This window comes from Ascaphus truei, chromosome 4, assembly GCF_040206685.1.
Source record: "Ascaphus truei isolate aAscTru1 chromosome 4, aAscTru1.hap1, whole genome shotgun sequence".
Taxonomy (NCBI): domain Eukaryota; kingdom Metazoa; phylum Chordata; class Amphibia; order Anura; family Ascaphidae; genus Ascaphus; species Ascaphus truei.
In genome coordinates, this window is record NC_134486.1 from 31,746,360 (window position 1) to 31,771,587 (window position 25,228).

The window sequence follows — 25,228 nt, forward strand, 5'->3', positions numbered from 1 at the left end:
GGACAAACCAGAGGATTAAAAGTTGAAAAATCAGGTGAAAGCGATTTCAATCAATATGTCAACCTGAGATCTGCTTTGAAGTGTAACATTGGCCACAATTAGTGGTGTCACTTTATTGATTAAAACGTCAAATTCAGTGCGACTGTAACTTGAGCAGGACCTGTACTCTAACAGGGAGGCAACAGGCCTGGGTGAAGAACATTTGCCATACACGGCCCTTAAGGTTTCAGCTTAAATGAAAAACTTTCAGAAGCAATTAATTAATAGATCTAATAGATCGAGCTATGCGAGCAAAACGTTCAATAATTGCACAGGTTTAAACGCAAGTTACAAATATTTACCGGCCACGGGACCTTATTGTTGCAAACTGTAATTAGAGGATTTTCCAACCACTTCACGATACGAGATTCATTTATTGCAATACCCACTACAGTGATTTACCAACAAGGTGAGCACATACCTAGCCGTCATCTCCCACCTATGCCCCAACATACTCCGAACTGCCCTTTACCACCGCTGCCAAGTGCAATTCAAGGAACTGTTTACAAATGACCTCAAGGGCTTTGATAGTCTCTTGCTGGATTAGATTTCCCACAAGCAAAGAAAAAACACACCAACTTGCTGAACGTTTGCTATAACCGTTCATGTGTGTGATCCCATCACCGCTACCATTTCCCCATACCTCGGGAAACAGGATATTGCATTATAGACTTTAACGTCGCCAGGGAAGCGTCGCCCGGCCCTCTCGTAGAGAAGCAAGGTCACTCACATTAGACTTTTTTTATTTTTTAAATACTTTATATGTTAAAAAATACAGCAAAAAAATATTGTGCTCAAATAGGAAAAAGGAAAAAAATACTATGCATGAAACTGTAGTTTAAAGTTCTTGTTCGTGACGGCTCTGGTACATCTAGTGTTGTTCCAACCCGGGGTATGGGGACTTTCTTCTTCTTCCTCCATTTCCAGTTCTCAATCGTTTATTAAGGCCAAAATCATACTGCGAGAAACAAATATATTCCAAGAGTTAGAAACGGAGCGTACAGCATACAGCATACTAGCAACAAACCCATCGTCTCTGTGTAGTAAATATACTGTTCTCAGGCCTTTACACAATGATCAATTTACATTAGTGACAGACTCGGCCATGCATTGCACTTCTATCAGTGGCTCCGGCCATTGAAACAAATCTGCATTTATGCATTCCTATGGTCAGGTCGCTTTACCAAACCAATGACCGCAATGTCTTTAACAAGCAAAATCTTCATAATTTACTAATACACGCACTTTTTTTTTTACTTTTAAGTTCAATCAAATACAGGCATACCCCGGTTTAAGGACAATCACTTACTTGCGAGTAAGGACATAACGCCCAATAGGCAAACGGCAGCTCATGCATGCGCCTGTCAGCACGTCCTGAACAGCAATACCAGCTCCCTACCTGTACCGAAGCTGTGCGCAAGCGGGGAGACTATAGAGCCTGTTACACATGCATTATTTACATCAGTTATGCACGTATATGACGATTGCAGTACAGTACATGCATTGATAAGTGGGAAAAAGGTAGTGCTTCACTTTAAGTACATTTTCGCTTTACATACATGCTCCGGTCCCATTGCGTACGTTAATGTAGGGTATGCCTGTATACATTTTTTTTAAAGCCGCGTTCCCCACTATTTGAGATTGGTGACCCCACCACACTTTGTCGCCCGCCGTCAGCTGTCTTATGTCACAGGGGGGAGAAAGCCTTTCTTCTGTGGTCACGCCCTCCGATGTCTTGGGTACAACACCCAATGAGCCCACACTCCCTAAATATCACAAGGCCGCCCTTTACACGCTCTGTCACATCTAGCGTCAAGGAAACGAGCAATGGAAAGTGTCAATCCCGTTCCCCTTGAAAAAGCCTGTTAGGAGGCGGCAGGTGGTGAACAGCAGTATAAAAGCAATGGCAAGTCTGATCACACAGTCACAACTTATTACTTTATTAAAGACACCAGCTGCTGACCCCAACTTCACCTGTCCGTAATGTACTGCAATCCTCAACAGAGCATGGAGAGATATCTTGCTGCAGGTTGCGATACCCTTTAATGGGTCGTCATGTGAAGAGATCACAGTAGGCGGTGTAACACTATGAAGAGCCCATTTACATCAAATGCATATTCCTGGTGTGTTACCAAAAATGTGATGGCGACCAAATATTTTAGATACAAACGGTAGGATGTGGCATTCATGAACACAGATTTCCCATAGTTAAGAAAAAAAAAAAGTGCTATAATGTCATCTAACAAAACTGTGTCACTGGGTAATCAGGAATATAATTGTATAGTTTCAGCTTTTAGTTCCTTACCCTCCCAGTATAATGACCTGTGACAGTCGTGTTTCAGTGTGAATCAGGCAGCTGACCTGGAAACGCGTTTGCTTGTAATTATGGCACATAGACACCCCCTTTTGGCAGCTTACAGTAATGCTTTATTTTGGGACATACAGGCTCCAACGTAGTGTATCATACAGCAAACAATATATTTACTAATAATAATGCTCTTCTACAATGATGCAACGTGTGCTATCAAATCGGTAACGGTCTCCGTGAAACGCGTTAAATTACCCATTTCTAAATGACACGACATCTTACAAGAATGTTAAGCCCTTTTCTTTCCGATTGTATTACAAATCATAGAAAAGGAATTAAAGGATAAGCGGCAAAACCTCCAGCTACAAGTATAAAAAGGTGACCGTCGCATTTACCAGACGGATAAAAGGAACACCCTTCACAATTGTGAAGCAAGGAAGTAATAGAATGCATAGAACCGTATTTTATTAAGAGACCGATTGTTATTTATTCATTGTGTGACATCCCCCAGGTGAAAGGTGAGAGGAGCACTCCAGTGGTTAGTACTTATTCATCCCACGTCTCGTTCCAACACAGCAAGGTACCTCGAGAAGGGTCTGCCGTGATGGAACGAAACAGTGGATGAATACATACAAACACTTGACTACTTCTCTGCAGTGCTACTCTTTTTGCTTACACTAGATGGCATTTCACCGTTGAGTTTCAAGCAACCACAAGTATTTTTATTGTTAATGAGTGCACGCATATTCTCATTAATTATTGGCTCCCCAAGGAGAAACAATGATTATAATGAGCACAATTAGAACACTGCTTTACTGGAGGGCACAGCCAGAGGGCAGTGTTTGTGAATGGCAGGGGCTGGTTTCCATATCACAGACCCTTTCAGTGATGATCATTGCTTGGCGGGGCACCATACCTGCACGTCGCTCTAGCCATTAATATTTACATATGCATAACGTGTACACAAAATACTGGACGTGTACAGTATCTAAATATCTGGTACAAGAAAAGGTAGACAGAGGGGAGAGCTGCCGGAAGTACATTTTGAAAGGGACCACCAGTAAAGTCTATAGGGGACACCGTTTGACTTGAGGGTACTCATTTGGAGATGCGTTTAACACTGACCTGTAAAGGTAAATGAAGAAACACAGTAGATGAAAGCCAAGTTTGATCATGGCTTCTTTCATGTGAGATTTGAGCTGCCCGCGGTTGTGAATCTCTGTTGGGTCAAAAACACCCAAGTTCCCGCTTGGCACCATAATAAACCTGTAATTCCAAGAAATAAATCATTATTATCAGCAGCTGGCACAATGTCTGCCAGAAATGAGTTGCAGGTATTGCTCTCCATTGGATCAAGATGGTCAATTGTGGGTTTACCATTTCTCTGTGAGATGGGCAGTGAAATGGTTAAAAACAATACGCTCATTCGTGTGTTTACCGAAAATGTTAATTCGCTAATGTCACTTCGACCTTGTTCTGCGAGATTACCTAGAATTTGTTGTGGTTGCTAAAAGTTATTGGCACAAAACTTCAAGGATTAAAGTGAACCATCTGTTTGCTGAGAAAAAACATAACATTTACACAGCATTTTCCTCATCACTCAGACCAGAGTAGCCACCAGGTTTGTTTTAACACCACTCGACAAACTTATACATCCAATACAGACAAAACTACTAGAACCGACTGCAAGCAGAACATAAAACACAGCTTGCATATTATGCCGATCCTCTTTTTGAAAGAATCCCATGGATGGACTGAATATAACAGGTCTTATGTTGTTTGTTTATACGTGGAAGGATCACGCTACAAAAGAGTTCAAGAGCTGGAGGCGACAGTCAGCGAACGCCTTTCCTTACAAGGTAATCGACCATACTTTGTGAAAGACTAAGGCCGCCTTTATAGTGCTGGCGATGGCGACCGATTACGTCACCCGTCGCCATTAGCGAAAGTTGAACTTTAAGTTTGAGCGACGTCGCTGGCGACAAGGCCAGTGATGTCACCAAGGGGGAGGGCAGAGTGCAATAGGCACTCTGTGATTGGTTTAGCGTCACGTGGCGATTCTCTCTCCCAAAATCAAATTCTACCGACTACAACATTTTTGGTCGCTACTTCGCTGTCGCGCCTACTATAAGCGCGTGCGACAGATTCAATGTATTTGTTTTGGCGCGGTGTCACCGTCGCCAGGTACTATAAGCACAGGCTAAGGCCCGGGCCATAGAGGTGTGGGGAGAGCGGAGGCGCGCTAACGCTGAGGCTCGCCTGCTTCAGTCAGCGCGATTGCACGGACTTGCAGGCGAGCCAGCGTGCGCGGGGGGAGGTGGTTGGAGGGGGGCAGTGACATCGCTGGGCCAATTGCCCGCAACGCACTGACGTCAATGTCACGGCGCCGACGTCACGGCGCCGTGACGTTAACGCTGCTGTGCTGTGATTGGAGGTTTTCAGCCGACAGCGCGCTGAAAAACAGCTTGGCGCTCGGCTGAAACCTCCAACTCCTTAGCCCGCCTGCGGACGCTCGCGTGAGCCCCCTCTCAAGGCATCCTCATTGAGGATGCAGGGGCTCAGCGCGGAGCGTCCGCACGCCTCAGCACGGCTGGTCCATCTACGGACGCAGCCTTATGAAAGTGCCCAACGCTTGGCAGTCTGAAAACCATGGCAGTAATCGTACGATCATATGCATTGCACATCTATTAATGTAACCTCTGATCCATGCATCCCGGTGGAAGGGAAAGGAGGTTGGTCACAGATGTATGTGATCATGTATCTGTCTCTCGAATAAATGCTGGATTAGAATACACTATATAGCCATATTATGCCTTATATTGGAAGCAGGACTACAAATTAGATCATGTGTAATTATTATTTTTTTTGTGCTAAACCCCAATAATCAAAAAAACAGCAAGTGTGTTTCATTAGGAGGTAAGGAAAGGGCAAACATCACCATCTTTCAATTGGTTAGGAAGATTCTGCTGTGATATACGGTAGAAAAAAACAAATATACGGGAAATAAGCATATATAAGTACATTTCATTGTGAATCCAGCCATTCAGTCCCATCATAGGAACGTTTATAATAGAGGTTCCACAATACGTATTTTAGTTCTGTAGCTCTAACCACATAAGTAGTGGTTTATAAAATAGACATTACAATATAAAGTGCATCAAACGTAAGTGCACACAATAGAAAAAGGTTATCATTGTCACTACAATGTAAGCAATATGTTGGAACCGACAATAAGAGATAGTTGGATCAAACCATTGGATAAAATTAGTTTTAATTAACTTCTGTGTCAACAAATATTAACACAAAAGACAGGAAAGACCAATGCTACATCCAATGTGACAAAAATACACAGTGAAATACTTATATATTTTCTTGATAAAGGGCAATTTAGTTGAATCCTTTGGCCAAAGCGTTATAAGTCTGCAAGCCACATTAAGGCATGACCAGTGAGCAGGTCCTAACACTACCTGATAAAACCCTCATTCCCCTCTATTTGGAGGGAAAACGACCACATTGGGTCTGTCCAAACACAGGAACATGAATAAGACCTGCTAACTTAGAAAGTGGGGAGGGGCCACAAACTTCCAAATGTACTATATAACTAAACTCCAATAATCAAAAAACAGCAAATATAACTAATATATTAGTTTCAAAAGGAGTGCTACTGAGCGTGGCCAAATGCAAACAAAAGACAGGAAAGCCCAATGCAACAAAAATACACAGTGAAATACTTACAGTATATATTCTCTGTCTTTTGTTCTATACATTTGGTCACGCTCAGTAGCACTCCTTTTGACACCCACTCACCCACACACACCCACATTCTCACCCACACCACACCCACATTCTCACCCACAACACACCCACAACACTCCCACAACACTCCCACAACACTCACACACTCACACACTCACACACTCACACACTCACACACTTTTGGGGTTTCTTGAGCTTGCTGGGATTTTGTGTGTTCAACAAATATTAGGAATGATTTTTTTTTCTTTTTATCATGTAATTGGTGCAGGTATATGTACTCCCATCTGTACCGACAAGGTTTGGATTCTTAACTGGAATTATAAGACGTGCGACGGTAGACTTTAATTATTTCCTTAAAAGTGCTAAAACACTAATTGCATTAGCGGTTCATCAGATCTTGATGACCGATATGTTAAGCAAAGTATCGTTTTTAAAACCGCACGCCTTTACTAGTAAAGTATCAGATGTTCCGTAAATGTGGTATTATATTGTAAGCGGCTTGGGGCAGGAACCTCCTTCCTATTGTCTCAGGTTATATGTACTGTGTTATATAATGTTCTTGTCCTCGCGACGCACGGACGCGACAATTCCTTCTCTGACATTGGTGATTCCAATAATGATAAAAAAAAAATATTTCACATTATTTATTGTAAAACACATTACATACTAGGAGGGGAAGGGGGGCGCACACACGCCCATCAAGTTCGCCCTATGTTACATAGTTGACGGAGATATGATTGCAGGAAGGCAAACAAACGTGAAACATTAGCCAAGGAGGTCTCATTATAAGAGGATGTCTTGGCAGGGCACAGAGACCTGGTTATACTTGTATGGGTGCACACCAGCCAGTTATACACGGTCATTGCTAGGGACACACAGAGACACAGCAGGCACTCGCATGTCATAGTGGTGATTAGTGCACTAAGAAATTACCAACTATTTTGAGCCGTGAGCCTGCTGGCTCTAACACCACCCAAGACACACTAACTAGTTTCACTAGTGCCCATGATTAAAGATTAAGATTCTGTGCACTAGTTTGTCATGATAATATATCATGAGATACTATGTATTTTAATCCATCTGGTGCTTCAGGGATTAAAAAAAAAAAAAAGGTACAACGTGGGTTTAAAAATACAATGTATTGGGTTTATGACAGGTCCATTCTTGTCAAGGGTGGGTGCAGCGCTTCAAACAGAACTTAATTGGGGGGGGGGGGGGGGGGGGCGCTATCCTGTATGGCGCACTAAAAGTGGGTGGTATGGAGCGGATAATCGAGATAAGGACAGTTGTTTTGCTAGAGAAGGGAATAAAATATGGCTCTCCTGATAACTTTATACAAACAGGATCCTTCTAGAGCTACCTTCAAAGCATTCTCTGGAGGGTTCTGCAAGGTTCCGGGTTTATGGCTAAGAAAGTATTCAACCCAAGAGTGATTTTATTAAAAATGAGACTATCATGTGACGTCATCTCCTCTGCATAACAGGTACATATTTATAACCATGACAAGAAGACAAATCAAACCGTACCACACATTACATAGGTAAGAGGTGTCAAGGATAGATATCCATTTGTCGCTCAAATTTAGGATTAAGACTGTCATATTTAGTCTCGTTGCGTCCGCCATGAGCGCCTGAATCCTTTGATGTGACTCACGTGTGTCCAAGTAATACAGAAGGGAAGTTATGAGTGCGTTTAGATATTGAGAAGTTTAAACGTTGTTTTTAGAGGTTTTTTTGCGGTCGTAAAACTGTCAATCTAACAGCTGATTTACGATGGGGAGGGGTTTATGTTTTTTCCATGGGGAAAGAATGTACCTAAAGCTTAGCAAGGGTTTATGAAAATCAGATTTTCAACAGAGGCGAGTCTCAATTTTGCACCAGTGACCTCTGGGAGAAAACATGACACATGGTAATGTATCAGGTTTTCTTAGATGTTATATAACCTTTTATTTTGAGAAACTGTTCTGCATCTATTGTAATTGTATGTTCTTGTAATGTTTATTTCTGTAATCTAAGCACTGTCTTTATGTATATTAAAACATTTAATAAGTAATGCTTTGGGCTCTGAATGAACTGTTGCACACTGGAGAAAGTTTACATTTTCAGACACATTTTGTTAAAGTGCATAGTTTTTTCTTTAATAAACAGGAACCTGGGACCCTAGCAGATATTAATTTGACAACTTTTATTTGCATAACTATCTCGGGTTGTGGCAGCATATAGATATGATTGGAATTGAGTAAGGGGTTAATATTAACTCATTGGATGCACCTTGCGCAGGCAAAAGGCAAGTTGGCTAGAGTAGCCGTGTGCATTAACCCTGGTTGCATATCTAAGTCACGTGCCAACTTGTGTGCTGTTCGTGACCGGTGGTATATGGGGACAGATTGGGGGAGATATTGTTCATTTGAAGGACCTTCGCGCAGGTGAAAAGTGGGGCAGCATGTGAGCTGTGTATTAACCCGTGTCCCGCGTGCAGGTCATGTGCTCACGTGTCATATGTGACAGTTTATATTGGTATATTTATTATTATTATTAATCGTGAAAAGCCTCATTTCTCCCACCACTGCTTGTAGCATCTAGTGTCTCAAATTAGGGGGGAAAACAACAGGTGTGATTACATTGCAAGTGCTCGGAGGAATTAAATGAATGACTGGTGTTAATTTCTTTGCAGGAGTTTGCCACTTTCATTTGAGATGCTAATGACGACAGAAATAAGACATGTCGTCAGATATCTGTTCTCACTGAGCCGGGTACAACACCTGGTGAAAGGGTGAGGTGAAAGGGTGAGGGGAATGGACAGGTATAAATGTATGTATGTTTAATGATATAGCGCCATACAGGTCCATAGCAGTTTACAGTGCACGTGACATAATATTACAACACAATAGGAATAAGCGCATCGAACATAAAACAAAAGGCCAGAAGAGCTTACAATCTAACTGGTAAGTGGGGAGAACTTACAGAGACAGTAGGAGGGTGTCCTGGTAAGTGCGTCTGCAGGGGGCCAAGGTCAGTGCCTCCGAGATGTACAGTATGCGTGAGAAGTGATACTGTTCCCCCACATCACAGCATAACTCAAGGGTGGGCAACATCCTCAAGGACCACCAACAGGTCGTGTTTTCAGGATATCCCAGCTTCAGCACAGGTGGCTCAATTAAGCAACCTTTGCTGAAGCAGAGATATCCTGAAAACCTGGCCCTTGAGGACTGGAGTTGCCGACCCCTGGTAGAACTCATAATAATCACAGAGTTACCACAGGATTCAATATATCCCAACATACCGCACTGCAGGGAACACAGAAACCTGCTACATCTGTATGTAGCCCTAAAGATCAAGTCAGATAATAATGCAGATTTTGCCACCAGCTATGACAATTGCTCCACTGCAAGTACAGGTTAGTGGACGATATTGGAGAGACTGGATTGAGGTTGGGAAGCAGTGCTAATGTGAATAGGTTTTCTTTATCCTTCATAGTAAGCCTGAAAAGAGATTTCTGGTACATCATACTCACCGATATATATTCCATGCGGCTACAGGTAAGTTTAGGAGGAAGATGAACCAGTGCAATGAAACGAGCATTAACACAGACACAAGTGTATGGCCAATTAACTCAGGGAGCACCCACTGCAAGAAAAGAAACAATTCAGTCAGACATTTTTACAGTACTGTATAGAAGACAATGGTTACAACAAAAGCAGCATGTCTATCATAACCAACTAAGGCACCTATTCGATAATGATTGTATCTCTGTACATCAGCGTGTTTCTGTATATGTCTGTATGTCTAATGTATGCGTTTTATTTTTTGTCCCCCAGCACATTGAAGGTTACAGACCATGCTCCCTGTTGGGGGCTACATATCCAAGTAGTTGTTCGGCTAAACTAGTGAAATTAACACCTCATTCAGGATTGTATTTCATATTTTGGTGCAGCTTATCAGTACAGAGATTCGATATGTGACCCCCCATAAGGGGAATTGGCTGGTAGGGTTTAAGCCAACGTGGGAGAAAAAAACAAAAACAACTGGCCTGACAGAATGTACAGGCCATTTAGAAGGACAATGTGCGGGCTTCAGAGACACTAACCCAGGGGTCTCAGACTCCAACCCCAAGGGCCATGAACAGGCCAGCTTTTGTAGATGTCCCTGCTTCAGCACAGGTGGCTCATGTTAAGTGTACATGTAGCCGTTTGGAAAGTTATCTTTATCCTTGGGAACTAGTGCCGCTTACAAGCCATTTTCTACATTCTCCCTGAACAATGTCCCCATTGTCATCATAGCGTGACTGCAACCTTTTATGAGCCTTCTACTTCACCACCGCCAACCCCCCATAACCCTACTCCAACTTTTATTTCCCACCTACCCACCCGGAACCACTATGTTTTATTGCACACACCCCACTCCCAACCTGGCTAATCCCAGCACCAGAACAGAGATCAACACATGAAAGAGACGAACTGTACCTTATTTAATTTGGAGCAGCACGAGCGAGCATTGATGTAGTCACATTCTAAGTCTGATAGAGTGATTATCTAGGGCTCAGGCTAAGGAAAATGTTACGTTCATCTTATCTATGGAAAATAACTGGGCAAACTATGAGGAGAAATATCAGTCTAAGGTGCAAAGGCTGCAAACGGTTATAAAATGTAGTAATAGGAACGACGCGTATCCCTTCAACGTGTGATGTACTCGTACTCAACCAAGTGCAGTAAAGGACGTCCCACGCTATGAATCAACAGCTTCCATTTCCGACATTTCTTAGATGTTAAAAATGTGGCATGGGGATTTTTATAGGAATAACATAAAAAAACAATAAATGAATGAAAGACTAAAGACCCATGTTTGGCATGGTGTGAAGCCTTTTTCCCCAGTGCTGGAGAAGATATTCGTTCCATTCATTTCAATGGAGCTGAACTCTTGCTCAGCACCTTGAAGCAGCATTACAGCATATAGCAGGGGTGCGCAAACTGGGGGTGTGGAATTTCCTAGGGGGGGGCGCAGCGGTTGCACAGCCCCGTGCTCTTCCCCATGGCATGTAAATTAAATGCCGGGGAGGCGCGAGGACTCTGCAACTTCCCTTACCTGCTCTCAGCTGGGACTTCAGTGACGCAACCGCCATGACAACGCGACGGGGGTTAAATGGCAACGAGTCACATGACGTCGTGGAGCCCGCGTGCAGGTGAGGGGGGGGAGGGCGGCACAGGGAAGGGGGAGCACAGAGAGGGGTGAGCGTTGACTGACAAGTTTGCCCACCCCTGGCAAATAGAATAGTTGTCTTAATACAAAATAGCACATGAACCGCATTTATCATGATTTTCCATCAGAGGTGGCCAACGCCAGACCTCAAGGGCTACCCAAACAGGTCAGGTTTTCAGGATATCCCAGCTTCAGCACAGGTGGATCAATCGAAGACTGGGCCTCTAATTGAGCCACCTGTGCTGAAGCAGAGATCCTGAAAACCTGACCTGTTGGTGGGTCTTGAGTTCGCTATCCCCGATTTACACGCTACATAATGTTAGCAAGTCTCTCGCTTCACGGAAGAAGTTCACAATTAAGAGAAATACTATTATTGTACATCAGTATATTAAAAATTTTTTTTTAACATATACAGTCAACATAGCAATGCTAATAAGAACTTGGTCATAAACATTAACATGCTACAGCAATATTTTGGCCTGTTCCTGGTCACTTATCAGCAAATCGTAAAAAAAAAAAAAATGTAGAGGAACAAACCATCAGTATCGTCCACAATGTAATCATCATATATACGGTATTAATATAACCTCAGAGAGTGGAAACGTAGCCCCCAGCACTAAAATGTACACAGGGTCTTCACTTAACTGCTTTCATTCAGCCAACATATTTATTGTGAAATCATCCATCTGTTTTAAAGTCCTGAATACTATTCTGCCGTCTTCCTCACGAATGGGATACAACCTCACTACCTCAAAGGGTTTAAGCTCTGAAACACACCATAGTAAACATGACTAAATACAAATGTTTTCACCTGTCACAAGTGAATTTAATGTCAATAATACACTGAATGCAGGAACAGGTTTAACGTCTACAAATTCAACTCCGGCAATATGCAATAACCCTCTGGCCCAGGCGCACTAAATGCAGCTAAAGTTTACCACACCTTATTTCTCATTCGCTTGAAGCAGTCTTCAGGTCTGGCACTAATCATAATCTGGGTTTGATAACTTTAGATCATATAAATCGCTTTCTTCTAAAAGGGGACAAAGCACTTCAGTGCATGATACACAGCATTTCGCAGCCACAATAAGCCCGAGCCCGCAGAGCTTACAATCTATGTTTGGTGCGGAGGCACAGGGAGATAAAGTGACTTGCTCAAGGTCACAGAGGCGACACAGGATCTAACCCAGGGTCCCCTGCTTCAGTCAGCGTCTTTACTCACTGGACCACTCCCCAAGCCTAATGTACAAAAATAATAGTGTCAACCCTACAAACATAATGGATGTCATCGTCATCCTCCACCCCTGTGCTAAACATGGAGTTTATAAGTTCTTGTTCATCCCTGTTTAAAGCAGCAATACTACTTTAAAACTTGTTTTTCTTCATTTTTTTATTATTTGCTTGGAAGGTGCCATAGAAATCAATAGATGCTTTAAAATCCATTAAAATGGCATTGAGTTGAATAAAAATAAAATAAAAAAGTCACTTTAATTTAATACTACAGAACTTATTTCATTTTTTTAAACCCCATAAGATTTGACGTTTTTTCCGCTTTAACCGGCAGCGGGATAAATAAAAGGCCTTCTCAGCCTAACCCTTGTTCTAACCAACACCGTGAGAGTGCTAATAATCTAGGAGAAACCCATTGCCGGCTAAATAAGGGAGACGGAGGGGGTTATCTGCTGGATAAACAGACCCTTTATCAGCTCGGGAATGCCAGTCACATGCCAAGATATGCCAATTATGGGGCAATAGGGTACAGAAAAGTAGAAAGTCAAGTCCGCCACCTCCAAAAAGGTGCCAGGCACAAGTGCTGCTCTAATCACTTATTGTCCAACTTCAGATCAGGCGTTACTGCAGCCCTTCAGGATTATGCTACCTGGTGGTAACCACACTCCAAGATTTCTTCTTTGCTTTAATGATATACATTATTGAAGATACGTTTGACAGCACTGCAAATGGACATCCATAATGTTAACTAAAAAAAACCTAAACAGCAAAGTAATGAAGACTGTGGGGGTCTTGCATTAAAGTGCGGTAGTGTCAAATGGGGCACTACCTCACAGAAACTCCTATTCAAGACATTGGGTGTTTCAGTGTGACAGTACCCCGATAAGCAGCACCGCAAATTAAGGAATACCTCCCCCACCAATGGCTCTTAGGTCAGTCCAACGAGGAAAGGCCATCACAGCGATTCCAAAGCTCCAGTGATCAGGGTGCAAGTAATTAACGAGATTACAGAAAACATTGCCACAAAAATAATAATAATAGTACTAGCGATCTTTCTACACTGAAATCATTCACTGAAATCATTTATTCTTTCCCTCACACACGAGTTGATAATCAGTGTGTCAGCTAAGTGGTTAATGGCGGGGGGGTCAGTGGAAGTGACAATGGGGGAGGTGGTCAGTGGAAGTGTCAATGGGGTGGTCAGTGGAGGTGACATGGGAAGGGGGTCAGTGGAGGTGACATGGGAGGGGGGTCAGTGGAGGTGACATGGGAGGGGGGTCAGTGGAGGTGACATGGGAGGGGGGTCAGTGGAGGTGACATGGGAGGGGGGTCAGTGGAGGTGACATGGGAGGGGGGTCAGTGGAGGTGACATGGGAGGGGGGTCAGTGGAGGTGACATGGGAGGGGGTCAGTGGAGGTGACATGGGAGGGGGTCAGTGGAGGTGACATGGGAGGGGGTCAGTGGAGGTGACATGGGAGGGGGTCAGTGGAGGTGACATGGGAGGGGGTCAGTGGAGGTGACATGGGAGGGGGGTCAGTGGAGGTGACATGGGAGGGGGGTCAGTGGAGGTGACATGGGAGGGGGGTCAGTGGAGGTGACATGGGAGGGGGTCAGTGGAGGTGGCATGGGAGGGGGTCAGTGGAGGTGACATGGGAGGGGGCCAGTGGAGGTGACATGGGAGGGGGTCAGTGGAGGTGACATGGGAGGGGGTCAGTGGAGGTGACATGGGAGGGGGTCAGTGGAGGTGACATGGGAGGGGGTCAGTGGAGGTGACATGGGAGGGGGTCAGTGGAGGTGACATGGGAGGGGGTCAGTGGAGGTGACATGGGAGGGGGTCAGTGGAGGTGACATGGGAGGGGGTCAGTGGAGGTGACATGGGAGGGGGTCAGTGGAGGTGACATGGGAGGGGGTCAGTGGAGGTGACATGGGAGGGGGGTCAGTGGAGGTGACATGGGAGGGGGTCAGTGGAGGTGACATGGGAGGGGGTCAGTGGAGGTGACATGGGAGGGGGGTCAGTGGAGGTGACATGGGAGGGGGTCAGTGGAGGTGACATGGGAGGGGGTCAGTGGAGGTGACATGGGAGGGGGTCAGTGGAGGTGACATGGGAGGGGGTCAGTGGAGGTGACATGGGAGGGGGTCAGTGGAGGTGACAATGGGGGGGGGGACGACTATGTAATGTGTCACTGAGGCACCAGTAATTGATACACCCCCCCAGGTCTCTCACATCCCAGAAGAACCCACCACAACCCCCCCGCAGGCCGCCTCCCCGCAAAGGATACGAAGTACACGGAGAGAAAGATGAGCGCGCAGCAATCAACGAGCGAGAAGATGAAAAGCGCGGCCTCCATCGCGCCACCTCCGCCTCCCGCTCCCCCTGCGCACGTCACAGTCCCACCCGCGTCACAAGGCCTGACGACATGGAGATGAGGGGAGGGGAGTGGCGAAGTCGTAGAACTAGCGCGACTAACGGGCCGCAATGCCTGCTGGGAAATGTAGTTCTCACGGCGGGAGGACCACGTGACTTGGCGCTTCAGCCCGTTCAGCACTCAGCAGAGACCTTAATGCTGTAGCATAAACCTCCCTCGGTGCTGGATGGGCCGGCGCGGTGCTGCGGCTTCTCTGTCCTATGAGAGATAAACATGAGACTATTACGCTTAGGCTCCGCTTATACTGCCGGCGACAGCGACGCAACGTCGCGTCAAAAACAAATGCATTGTCGCCGTCGGTGCTTAGGCCGCGCTTATAGTGCCGGCGACGCAAACGATGACGTCGCCTGTCGCCATTGCGAAAGTTGCATTTCAAATTTAGGCTGCGGTCCCACTACTACCGTGCGCTGTGCGATCAAGTCCCGCCCCATCAGTTCCTACCTTGTCGCGCACCTTTCCCCAGCGGTGCGCGACAGGTTTTCAGGCAGGGAGGGGAAATTGAGATAGGCATTTGCGACGAAGGCGTGGCCACGCCCCCGCCGGCGGTTCAGCCAATGAGGGCGAACCAGCCGCGGGACGTCATGGCCAAGCCCCCGCAAACCTACCGCCTCGCCCCCTCCCGTCGCAAACGTTATCTCTCCCCTCAGATGGCGGTGTAGCGCTGTGGACGCGCCCCCCCCCCGCCTGGCTCGCGTGCCACAGTGCTGACTGGGGACTCAGCCTTAGGGCTGGACCCCGCTGGCTACTGCAGCGTCCGCCACGAGAGCCCTCCCCTCAATGGCGCCGGGCCCGCTGCGAGGGGGGGCCGCAGTGCTGTGGAGCGAGTTGCTATTGAGAGCAGGACTCGCTACGGAGCGCTAAGCCACGCCCCCGGCGGTTCAGCCAATGAGGGCGAACCTGCCGGGTGATGTCATGGCCGCGCCCCCATCGCTCCCTCGCCATGCCCCCCCGGTCTTTTGGTCTGGGGAATCGGCTGCACGTGCTGCCAGTCTAAGTCTCGCGGGCGCGCGTGCAGCGGAGGTACTGGGGCCTTACACTTAGGCGACATTGCTGGCTACAAGGCCAGTGACGTCATAAAGGGGGAAGGCAGAGGCACAGAGAAGCTCTCTGATTGGCCGCAAGGGGAGACCGTCACCGAAAAAATCAAATATCAGTGACTACCAGATTTTTGGTAGCATTGTCGATCCGTCACTGTCACGTGCAATATAAGCGCCGACGACCGACAATACATTTGTTTTGACGCGACAGTCGCGTTGCCGTCACCGGCACAATAAGCGCAGCCTTATAATGGGCGCGACCAAGCGACAGCGCTACCAAAAATCTGGTAGTCACTGTTATTTGATTTTTTCGGTGACGGCCCCCCCTTGTGGCCAATCGGGAGCTTCTCCGTCCCTCTGCCTTCCCCTTTTATGACGTCACTGTCCTTGTAGCCAGCGACGTCGCCTAAACTTCAAATACAACTATCGCGACGGCTGACGTCATCGGTCGCCGTCGCCGGCACTATTAAGAGCAGCTTATAAAGCAACTATGCAGCAACAACAAGAACACATTATTCTTCCTGGTACAATAATGTCATGAATAAACATTAGCAACATAAAGAAGGTGTTTATTAACACATTGTACAGAATATAGGGCGAACAGGTTCTAGGTCTGCCTTGGATCCGTTTGTACATATTGAAATATTAATATAATTAAATGTTGAACACACATGCCCAGCTAGCTCAAACTCTTACACCCACCACATCATGAATATACTGTATATGTCAAAAAGAGTGCTACTGGGCGTGGCAAGTGTATACAACAAGAGACAGGGGTGCCCAATACTACATCCAATTGACAAAACATATAAAGTTTAAATACTTCAATAATAATAATATTAACTTGGTTATTTAGATAAACCCTTTGGCCAAAACGTCATAAGCCTGCATACCAACGTCATGGTATAACCAAAATGAATGCAGGTCCTACACTGCACTGTGAACCCTTCCCTTTACCTCTGTATGAGGGGAAAGAACCATAGTAGGTCCTGTTCTTTGCAGCAAAGTGAAAAGACCTCCCAAGTTAAAAAGGTGAGGAGGAGTGAGCTCTGGGGGGAGGTGCCACCTACCTCCATACAACTGTTACCAGTCATAAATTAACTTGGGAGGTCTTTTCACTTTGCTGCAAAGAACAGGATCTACTTTATCAGGCACAGCCCCTGCCCCATAAAGCACTAGAACGAGAGCAACAACACAACGTTTTTCTATTGTGCTTGGTGACAATATTTTTTCTATTTTCATCCCATTTTTATATTTCTATTTCATATAGGAGTTGTCACTCACGTGGTCTTCGTAGAAAAGTATCAAAAACATTTATTGATGGTAGATCGACGTACCGATCCGGCCCAAGGGCCGACCGAAGCGTCACTACCATCCATTAATCTTTTTGATACTTTTCTACAAAGACCACTTGAGTGACAGCTTCTTTATTCTCTTCGACTGTCAGTGGGATCCACTTTGCTGCGGGACCTACTTTGCTGAGCACCGGTGACAAGTATAATGTTTCCTTGAGTGCATCATGCTACTGAATCGTATTTCATGTAGGCAGTGTCGGATTTCCCGTTAGGCCCGGGCCTCGGGCGGCAGCATTTTCCGGCCCCCATATGCTTTCGCTGCGCACACTGGCCTATCGGACCTGATGGGAAGGCACTTACATGTGTCGGCCGCCTCCTTGCTGCCGCCCTCCGTCCCCTTTGGAATCCGTCAAATGACGCCCCGCGACGTCACCAACGTGGCGTCACACGCCGTCAAATGACATCATGACATCGTGTTTCCATGGCCACGCGACGTCACGTGCGTGACGTCCGCAGTGTCATTTGACGCTGGGATTCACAAGGAGCAGGAGGGCGACTCTGGCAAGTTCGTAGGGACAAACAACACACAGAACCCCAGCAAGCTCATTTTAGGAACCCCTGAGCCCCCACAAAATATATATGTATATAAGTGTCAAAAAGGAGAGCTACTGAGCGTGGCAATTGTATGCAACACGCAACAGAGAAGCCCAATGCTACATCCAATATGACAAAAATACACAGTAAAATACTTATATATTCTCTTGAAAAAGGGTAATTTAGTTTAACCGTTTGGCCAAAGCGTCGTAAGCCTGCAAGCCACGTCAAGGCAGACCCAGTTTGCAGGTCCTAACACTGCCAGATAAAAATACTAATATACCTCTATTAGAATTAAAATTCTCACTCACCTCTATTAGGAGGGAGAAAGACCAACATTGGATCTATATCCAGTAGAATGAAAAAGACCTGCTGACTTGGGAAGTGGGGAGGGGTGAGCTTAACCCCTTGGAAGGAGGAGCCACTAACCTCCAACAGCAGAGACCAGCTGAAAATAACTTATCAAACAACACACAGAACCCCAGCAAGCTCATTTTAGGAACCCCAGAGCCCCCACAAAATATATATGTAAATAAGTGTCAAAAAGGAGAGCTACTGAGCGTGGCAAATGTATACAACAAGCGACAGTTTCACCCGGAGACTACGGGTTTTGGCTTCGTATCTCCGGGCTACGAGTGGCAGCAATCCTGGGCGGGCGGGCAGGCAGGCGGGCGGTTGAGACATGGCAGGCTCCGGTATCTTCCCCCTGCAACTGTACTCAATATGGCCGAGCGGCGTTAAATGGCACCGCATTGCCATGCCAACGGGAACACAACATGACATAACCGTGTCACGTGATAACCATTGCCATGACAACGAGACGATATGTGACTCCTGTTGTCATGGCAACGCGGCACAACCATATTGAGAAGAGTTGCAGAGGGAAGATGCCGGGAGGATGCCGCTGATAGGTAAGTCCGGCAGTTAAAAAAAAAATTCTCCGGGTTGGCCTTCAGTAGAAGTTGGCAAACATCTGCTCTATATAAATAAAATTATACATACATACACATTTGGGTGTAGCAATATGGCGACTTTAATGTTATTACAGTATATATCACACTTCATATACTCCCAACCTCTGGGAGTACAAAGATGGCCGACGTCAAAAGGAAGTCATTAATCTTTGTACTGTACAGCAAACAGTGACAAATAAAGCTGGGGAAATGGATGGTCCCTTTGGTGTTTATATCGGTGCATGAAAATCCTTCCCCAATATTGTAGGACACAGTTGTTATCGGTCATTGTGTAAGATGAATGTGAGCCAGCAGGAGTTCCCCAGTGACGTGTGACGAGACGTGAGCCCTGTGATCTGACAGGCAGTGCTACGGTTAGCTATGTGAGGACCCCAGCTCACACGTGGGGCTGAATGTGAAACTTCCGGAGAGACCGAGACAGGAGCTGGAGCAGCATGAAGAGCTGTCCGGGATCTCCACTCATTGATAAGAGACTCAAGCACAGGATCACACAGGTACTGAGCATGGAAACTCATACATACATACAACAAATGGAAATATTACTGTGTGCTCATTTGCATGTCTTAGGCAGGTCTGCAACCCTGACTTTCACCATTATAACCCAGTATACAGTGCTTTCACTGCATATATATATATATATATATATATATATATATATATATATATATTAGAGAAAAAGAGAAAAGAAGCGCCCGATCCTTGTGTAAAATCAGATGAACAAAGTTTTAATATCTCATGGACAAGACAAATGCACACTTACAATTTGTCTGATAAAATAAAGCATGTTATGGGACCTGCAAATCAACTTATCATGGACACATGTGGACTTAAGTATTTTTAATATTCACTGCATTTATAGGTTCATAATCGTGTATTGAATTTTTCATTGCCTATCACATGAACCCATTTTTTTTATATTTGCATTTTTTAGTTAAGTCCCAGTGACAATCAGTGTCATTTTTACCCACATCAATTGGCAATATCTTTTTTATTGCTTTTTTTTATTTTTATATGTTATGCACACTTTTTTTTTGCTTTTGTGTTTTTATTCAATAGTCACTTTTAGTTTTTCCTGCCATAATACATTTAGTTATTTTCACACCACTGTTTATTGGACATATTTGCCTGGTGCAATTTCTTGCCACATCTATCAGGGCTGCAGCAATTTAGGTATAGTGTGTGAAGGGCGCTGTCTATATTTTCTGTCATATATATATATATATATATATATATATATATATATATATACATATATATATATATACATATACATATATATACATATACACACACACACACACTCACTTTTTTTAGTTTGACGTACTGTAAAGAGACACAGACTGACATTCATACACAATAACGACATTTCCTATGTGCAGAATGATTTTCCAAGGTGTGAAAGTCCTCAGGCCGCCTTCCAAGAATTTATATTTGTGGGAACACGTAAAATGTACTCTTGCCTAAGCACTTTGGCAATCCGATAGTACTGTGTTTAAAAATAGCTTGCGGTAAGAGGTTTGTATAGAAAAATGACATGTGGTCTTCATACCCTAGATCTTCTTGTGTACAGGCTGAGACTCGCCCTCTCCCCTTTACAGACTGAGCCCCAATATGTACAGCAAGAGTCTCACTTTCATACAACTTGTCATATGGTAGCAAGTCAGGTTCTCAGTATGTTATTCTGCTGTTATCTTTGTCCCTCTCCCAGTACTTGAGCAGTAGCAAGTGTGGTGGTTATGTGGATATTGCTGTTGTGGCCGCTGATCTCCAGAGAACATACAGGTAAAGTGAATAAGCAAACTAAATAACTACTGATTTATTCCGCTTCTTTCTTGAGTGAACTTCCTAATTGCAAACCAGCTAAGGGGTTAAAGCCGGAAATCATGAAAGGGATAAAATATGTTATACTGACATTTACTTATTGCAATTAGAAATCAGATTCGAAGTTAAATGCAACAGGTAAAAAAACACTTTTCGGTGTAATTGTCATCCTCAGAAATGTTCCATCGCCCTCTAGCCTTTTGCTGCCAGATGGGCCTGTGCTGCAATGAGTTGTGGGCCCCTCCATGCAGTGCGAGGGTTGAAAAAAGACATCCATTGAGTTCAACCAAGGTTAACTTAATCGGCTGAGCCACTCATCCTATAGTTATACTTACGTTTTTATATTGTACCAGAGGAAGGCAACAAAACCCCCGAGTGAAACGTTATCCAATTATTTGTCATAGGGAACACAAATTCCTTCCTTACTCCAGTAATGGCAATCTGGTTTCTTAGTGGTTCAACATCCTTACAATAATTAATGTATTTGGTAAATCCCTGTATCTTTCCTTATGAAAAAAAATATTCAATATTTTCTTAATGCTATATATTGTATCTGCCATCAATCTACATTGGTAGTACATTCCACATTGTAACTGCCCTTACTGTAATGAACCGTTTCCTTTTTGTTGCTGGTGAAGTCTTCTTTCCTCTAATCCAGGAGGTGCGCAAACTGGGGGAGGCAAGATTTTGTGGGGGGAGGAGGGCGCAGCGGTTACAGAGGCCCCGCGCATCCCCCGAAGGCAGTTAAATTAAATGCCGGGGATCGCGCAATGCCTCTATAACTTGACTTACCTTAACTTTCCAGCGACGCATCGCCATGGCAACCCGGCGTCAGGTGAGAAGCAGGGGTCTCCGGAGGTGAACCGCTTTAGTTTCTTCTCCGGGGCCCCCCTGCTCCCTGAGATACAGACCTTCATAGGTGCTACCGGTGTCCAGTGCATGCGTTTTTAAATGTCCCGCGGCACATTTAAACAACCATATACGGGGGCCCAATCCGCAGCCCCTTTGGAGGTAAGTATCTCAGAGAGCAGGGGGTCCCCGGAGCACAAATTAACACGGTACAGCTCAGGAGAGCCCCTGCTTCTCACCTAGAGTAAAAAATGAAACCACCGCACCTGCCCCAGGCAGAAATGCACCTTTTAAGTGATTGGAGCGTGGGCCTGCAACCTCTCAAGGAAGAACCATTATATAAAAAATGTATTTCTCCACAATATTCCGAGAGCCGCAAAATGTATGAATATTACACCCCCACAAACACACACATACTGTACACACACTAATGGGTATATACTGTATAAGCATTAACATACGACAAAATATGTCGTGAATAAATTGCATCTCACAATAATAAGTCCCTTTTATTTAGTTTTTTTTCCCCATTGTTTTTCTGTGCAAAACCTTGTCATGTACAAATACACCATACATGCATACATGCATACATACACTACCCCACCCTGTCGGGGGAAGGGGGAAGCCTGCTGAGGCTCTTGTTGCCGCTGGGCCCGGCGTCCCTCAGCTGCTTGCCTGCCTCTCTCCTGTATTGTCCCACGCCGGGCTCTGTGACGTTGGGTCGCGCTGGAAGTTGCGACAGACACTTCCGGCGCGCACCCGCATGAGAGCCCGGTGTGGGACAGTACAGGAGAGAGGCAGGCAAGCAGCTGGGGAGACGTTGGACCCGGCGGCAACAAGAGGCCCGACCTGCGCCGGCCGTGCCCGCCCTGCAGCCACCGCCAGGATAGTGAAGGAAAGAGGCAGCAGCTGGCGGTCGGCACCCTGCAAAGAGCGGAAAGAGCCGCAGTTTGCCGACCCCTGTATTAGAGGGTATCAAAGCTCAGGGGTGTCAGGTTGGGGTGAGCCTGATGCAGCACATCTCCTTTTTGTTATAGTTCAGAGTATGGCAGGAGAAAAAGAAACGCCTTCAAAATCCAGGTGGAAAAAGGTAAGAGATGACATGTTGCAGCAGCAGTAAGCCCAGCTGTGCGTGATACAGCGCGGTGGCGAATATGGTCTTCTCCCTTTTTTCGTGACCTTATATTTGCTACGTTTTCACCTACTGTTTTTCTTTCACTGGCAGCAGGCTTCCATGTTAACCTCTGTTCGCTTAATATGTGCGAACGACAGCAGCCATGTAAAATTCCCAGTGTGGAAATGTTTCATAGCGCGTGTTTCTGTTCCGTCATGTCTGGTTTGCTGCCTCGGTCACAGAGGAACGTTGCTTTCCGTTCATCCAGCTGTGTTTGTATACGTTACGTATCAGTTTGGATCCACTGAACGTGGCTGACTCCCCTCTTTCTGCAGGGAAGCAGGGGGTCCCCAGATCTGAACGGCTTTATCTCGACTCCCATGACACCCTGTTACCACAGGTACATACCGGGGAAAGGTGCTGCCAGTACTTCCTGGCTATTTGAATCACATCATGAGGGCTTCCTATTGGCCCGCATAACGCAGGAGATTTAAACCACCATTTTGTTTCACCCGGAGGGGGGTGCTGCCGCACTACCTCCCCCCGATAAGTATCTTGGGAACTAAAGGGGTCTCTGGAGCTGAAATGAAGCTGGTTTTTCAGAATATCCCTGCTTCAGCACAGGTGGGTCAATCAAGGGCTCCGTCAACGATTGAGCACCTGTGCTGAAGCAGGGATATCCTTTAAACCTGACCCGTTGGTGGCCCTTGAGAGACTGGAGTTGGCCACTCCTGATCTAGGTAGTAAGGGGGATCTCCACCTTGGGTACCGGCACCTGCATTATAGTAATTAAAAGATTTTAGTTTTATTTTGTTTGCTTGGATCTGTTCCTCTCTCTCTATTTTTTGGAGATTTATTACTTTGATGCAGTGGACATGTTGGCATTTCCGACGAGGATACTCCTTCCTACTCCATCCTACTCCTTCATACTCCTTCATACTCCTTCATACTCCTTCATACTCCTTCATACTCCTTCATACTCCTTCATATTCTATATTCCAACAGTGTAACAATTGGCTATAATTTTTATTTAAACTGTTTCTTAATACAGTGTGATATCCGGTAACCTTTTTGGAGGGGGGTTTATCTGTCCCCTTTGACGGATAATCAGAATTTCAAGGGCTCGGACACACGCATAATAGGCTGTTTTCCTGGTGGTATAATAGGCTTAACCCTACGTTTTCATTGATCTCCCCCAGACTTACCGCTCCCCTTTTTTAATTGTTGTCCCAGTGTTCAAGGTGATCTGCAGCGAGGAGGATGAGGAGGGCATTGAGGCTTTAGAGGAGGAGCACCTGGCGAAAAAGGCAAGAAGAGGAGGAGAGGATGGGTAAGAGTCCCGGACCACCGGCAAACCTGTCTCATTACGCCCTGAGCCTGTGTTATAGGCGTCTGATCTCGTTCAGTGTCGCAGTTTGTCTTCCGCTGCTTATTTTCATAGATCTGCTCTGCTGCTATTGTTTTCCAGGTTGTCTATGGCAGCAGTTCAAACTTTATTTTTTTTTTTTCCATGCAATATGTGCATTAATACAATCTGCACACTGACAAGTGATTAGCTAAGTTTCCGATCAATTTGTTCTCCTGCGATCAATCGGCGAAGATTCGGCCTGGGGGTTTCACTAAATCGCTGTCACTGCTGCAGAAGATTACCCAAGATGCAAAGTTCTGTGTGGAAAATCATGTGACCAGGCAGTCGCCAGATTCAATTGGTGCACTGCTTGAACGGCAGCTTTAACGCCTGGTAAGGGGCACATTGCGTATGGGAGAGTGGCCCTTCTATTAACCCTGATGCTGGTGAAACGCTGCCCGGAAGGTTTAAATGAAGTTGCCGAGCACTTAATCTAGTTAGAGATTGTGTAACATGCAGCAGTGGCGTCCGAGTACATGCTGTACGGGTATATTCTCGGCGGGCAGCAAATGGATGTTTCGGGTTAATGCTGTGCATGTTTCCGGGGCTTGCAGCGGCAGTGAAAGGAGGAGTCCCCCACGCACACCTAGTCCAAAATAAAGGGGCATAAAAATGACGGTGCTCTTGCTCGGACAAGCCCCTCCTGGCCGGCCCATGGAATAGGATGAAGGGAAGAGGAGGGCACTGTGGTTTTGCAAAGTGACAATTTATTTGGCCAAAGAAATCCGACGTTTCGGTTGTGAGATCCAACCTTTATCAAGGGTCGGGCTGCAGTGATAAAGGAGAAAACAATTCTTTCAATATCTGTATAATAAACCCCACTTTCCTATCCCCTTCCCATCCCCTCCCCCCCTTGTGACACTCCCGGGGAAATCCACAGAACACTTCCTGCCTGGTCACTGAGCCTGCGCATGTAAGCGACATCATGCAATGACATCATGCCGCCCGTCACTTGCAACCAGTAAACAAAACTGCCGCCTACCGAACTTGGCACAGCAAGTAGGCTGGAAATAAATGCGTGAGGCTGCTAGGAACACTCCCCACCAGTGAGATCCGGGGCGACCCCCGTGGCATCTGGATGTAATAAAATAATCACACGTTTGTTAGAAATAGGTCATTCCTTTCCTATATACAAGCAGGATAACAAACGGACAACCCCACCTGACCAAAAGGTCAATCTGA

General features: G+C 45.6%; 2 protein-coding genes across 2 annotated transcripts in view; one reads left to right on the forward strand and one right to left on the reverse strand.

Moving 5' to 3' along the window:
- Positions 1-765: 765 nt before the first annotated feature.
- CNIH4 (cornichon family member 4) lies at positions 766-14,965 on the reverse strand. Its single transcript, XM_075595515.1, has 5 exons — positions 14,808-14,965; positions 10,566-10,634; positions 9,617-9,729; positions 3,473-3,613; positions 766-997 (listed from the first exon to the last, which is right to left on the reverse strand). The coding sequence occupies exons 1-5, from the start codon at positions 14,874-14,876 to the stop codon at positions 970-972; spliced, it is 420 nt and encodes a 139-aa protein (XP_075451630.1). The 5' UTR covers positions 14,877-14,965; the 3' UTR covers positions 766-969.
- A 4,088-nt stretch (positions 14,966-19,053) lies between these two features.
- NVL (nuclear VCP like) overlaps positions 19,054-25,228 on the forward strand; it is a 75,419-nt gene continuing 69,244 nt past the window's right edge. Inside the window, exons 1-4 of the mRNA XM_075595516.1 lie at positions 19,054-19,348; positions 20,563-20,636; positions 22,562-22,614; positions 23,872-23,968. Of these exons, the coding sequence (XP_075451631.1) occupies positions 19,289-19,348; positions 20,563-20,636; positions 22,562-22,614; positions 23,872-23,968 (284 nt within the window). The 5' untranslated portion in view covers positions 19,054-19,288. The remainder of the gene's footprint in view (positions 19,349-20,562; positions 20,637-22,561; positions 22,615-23,871; positions 23,969-25,228) is intronic.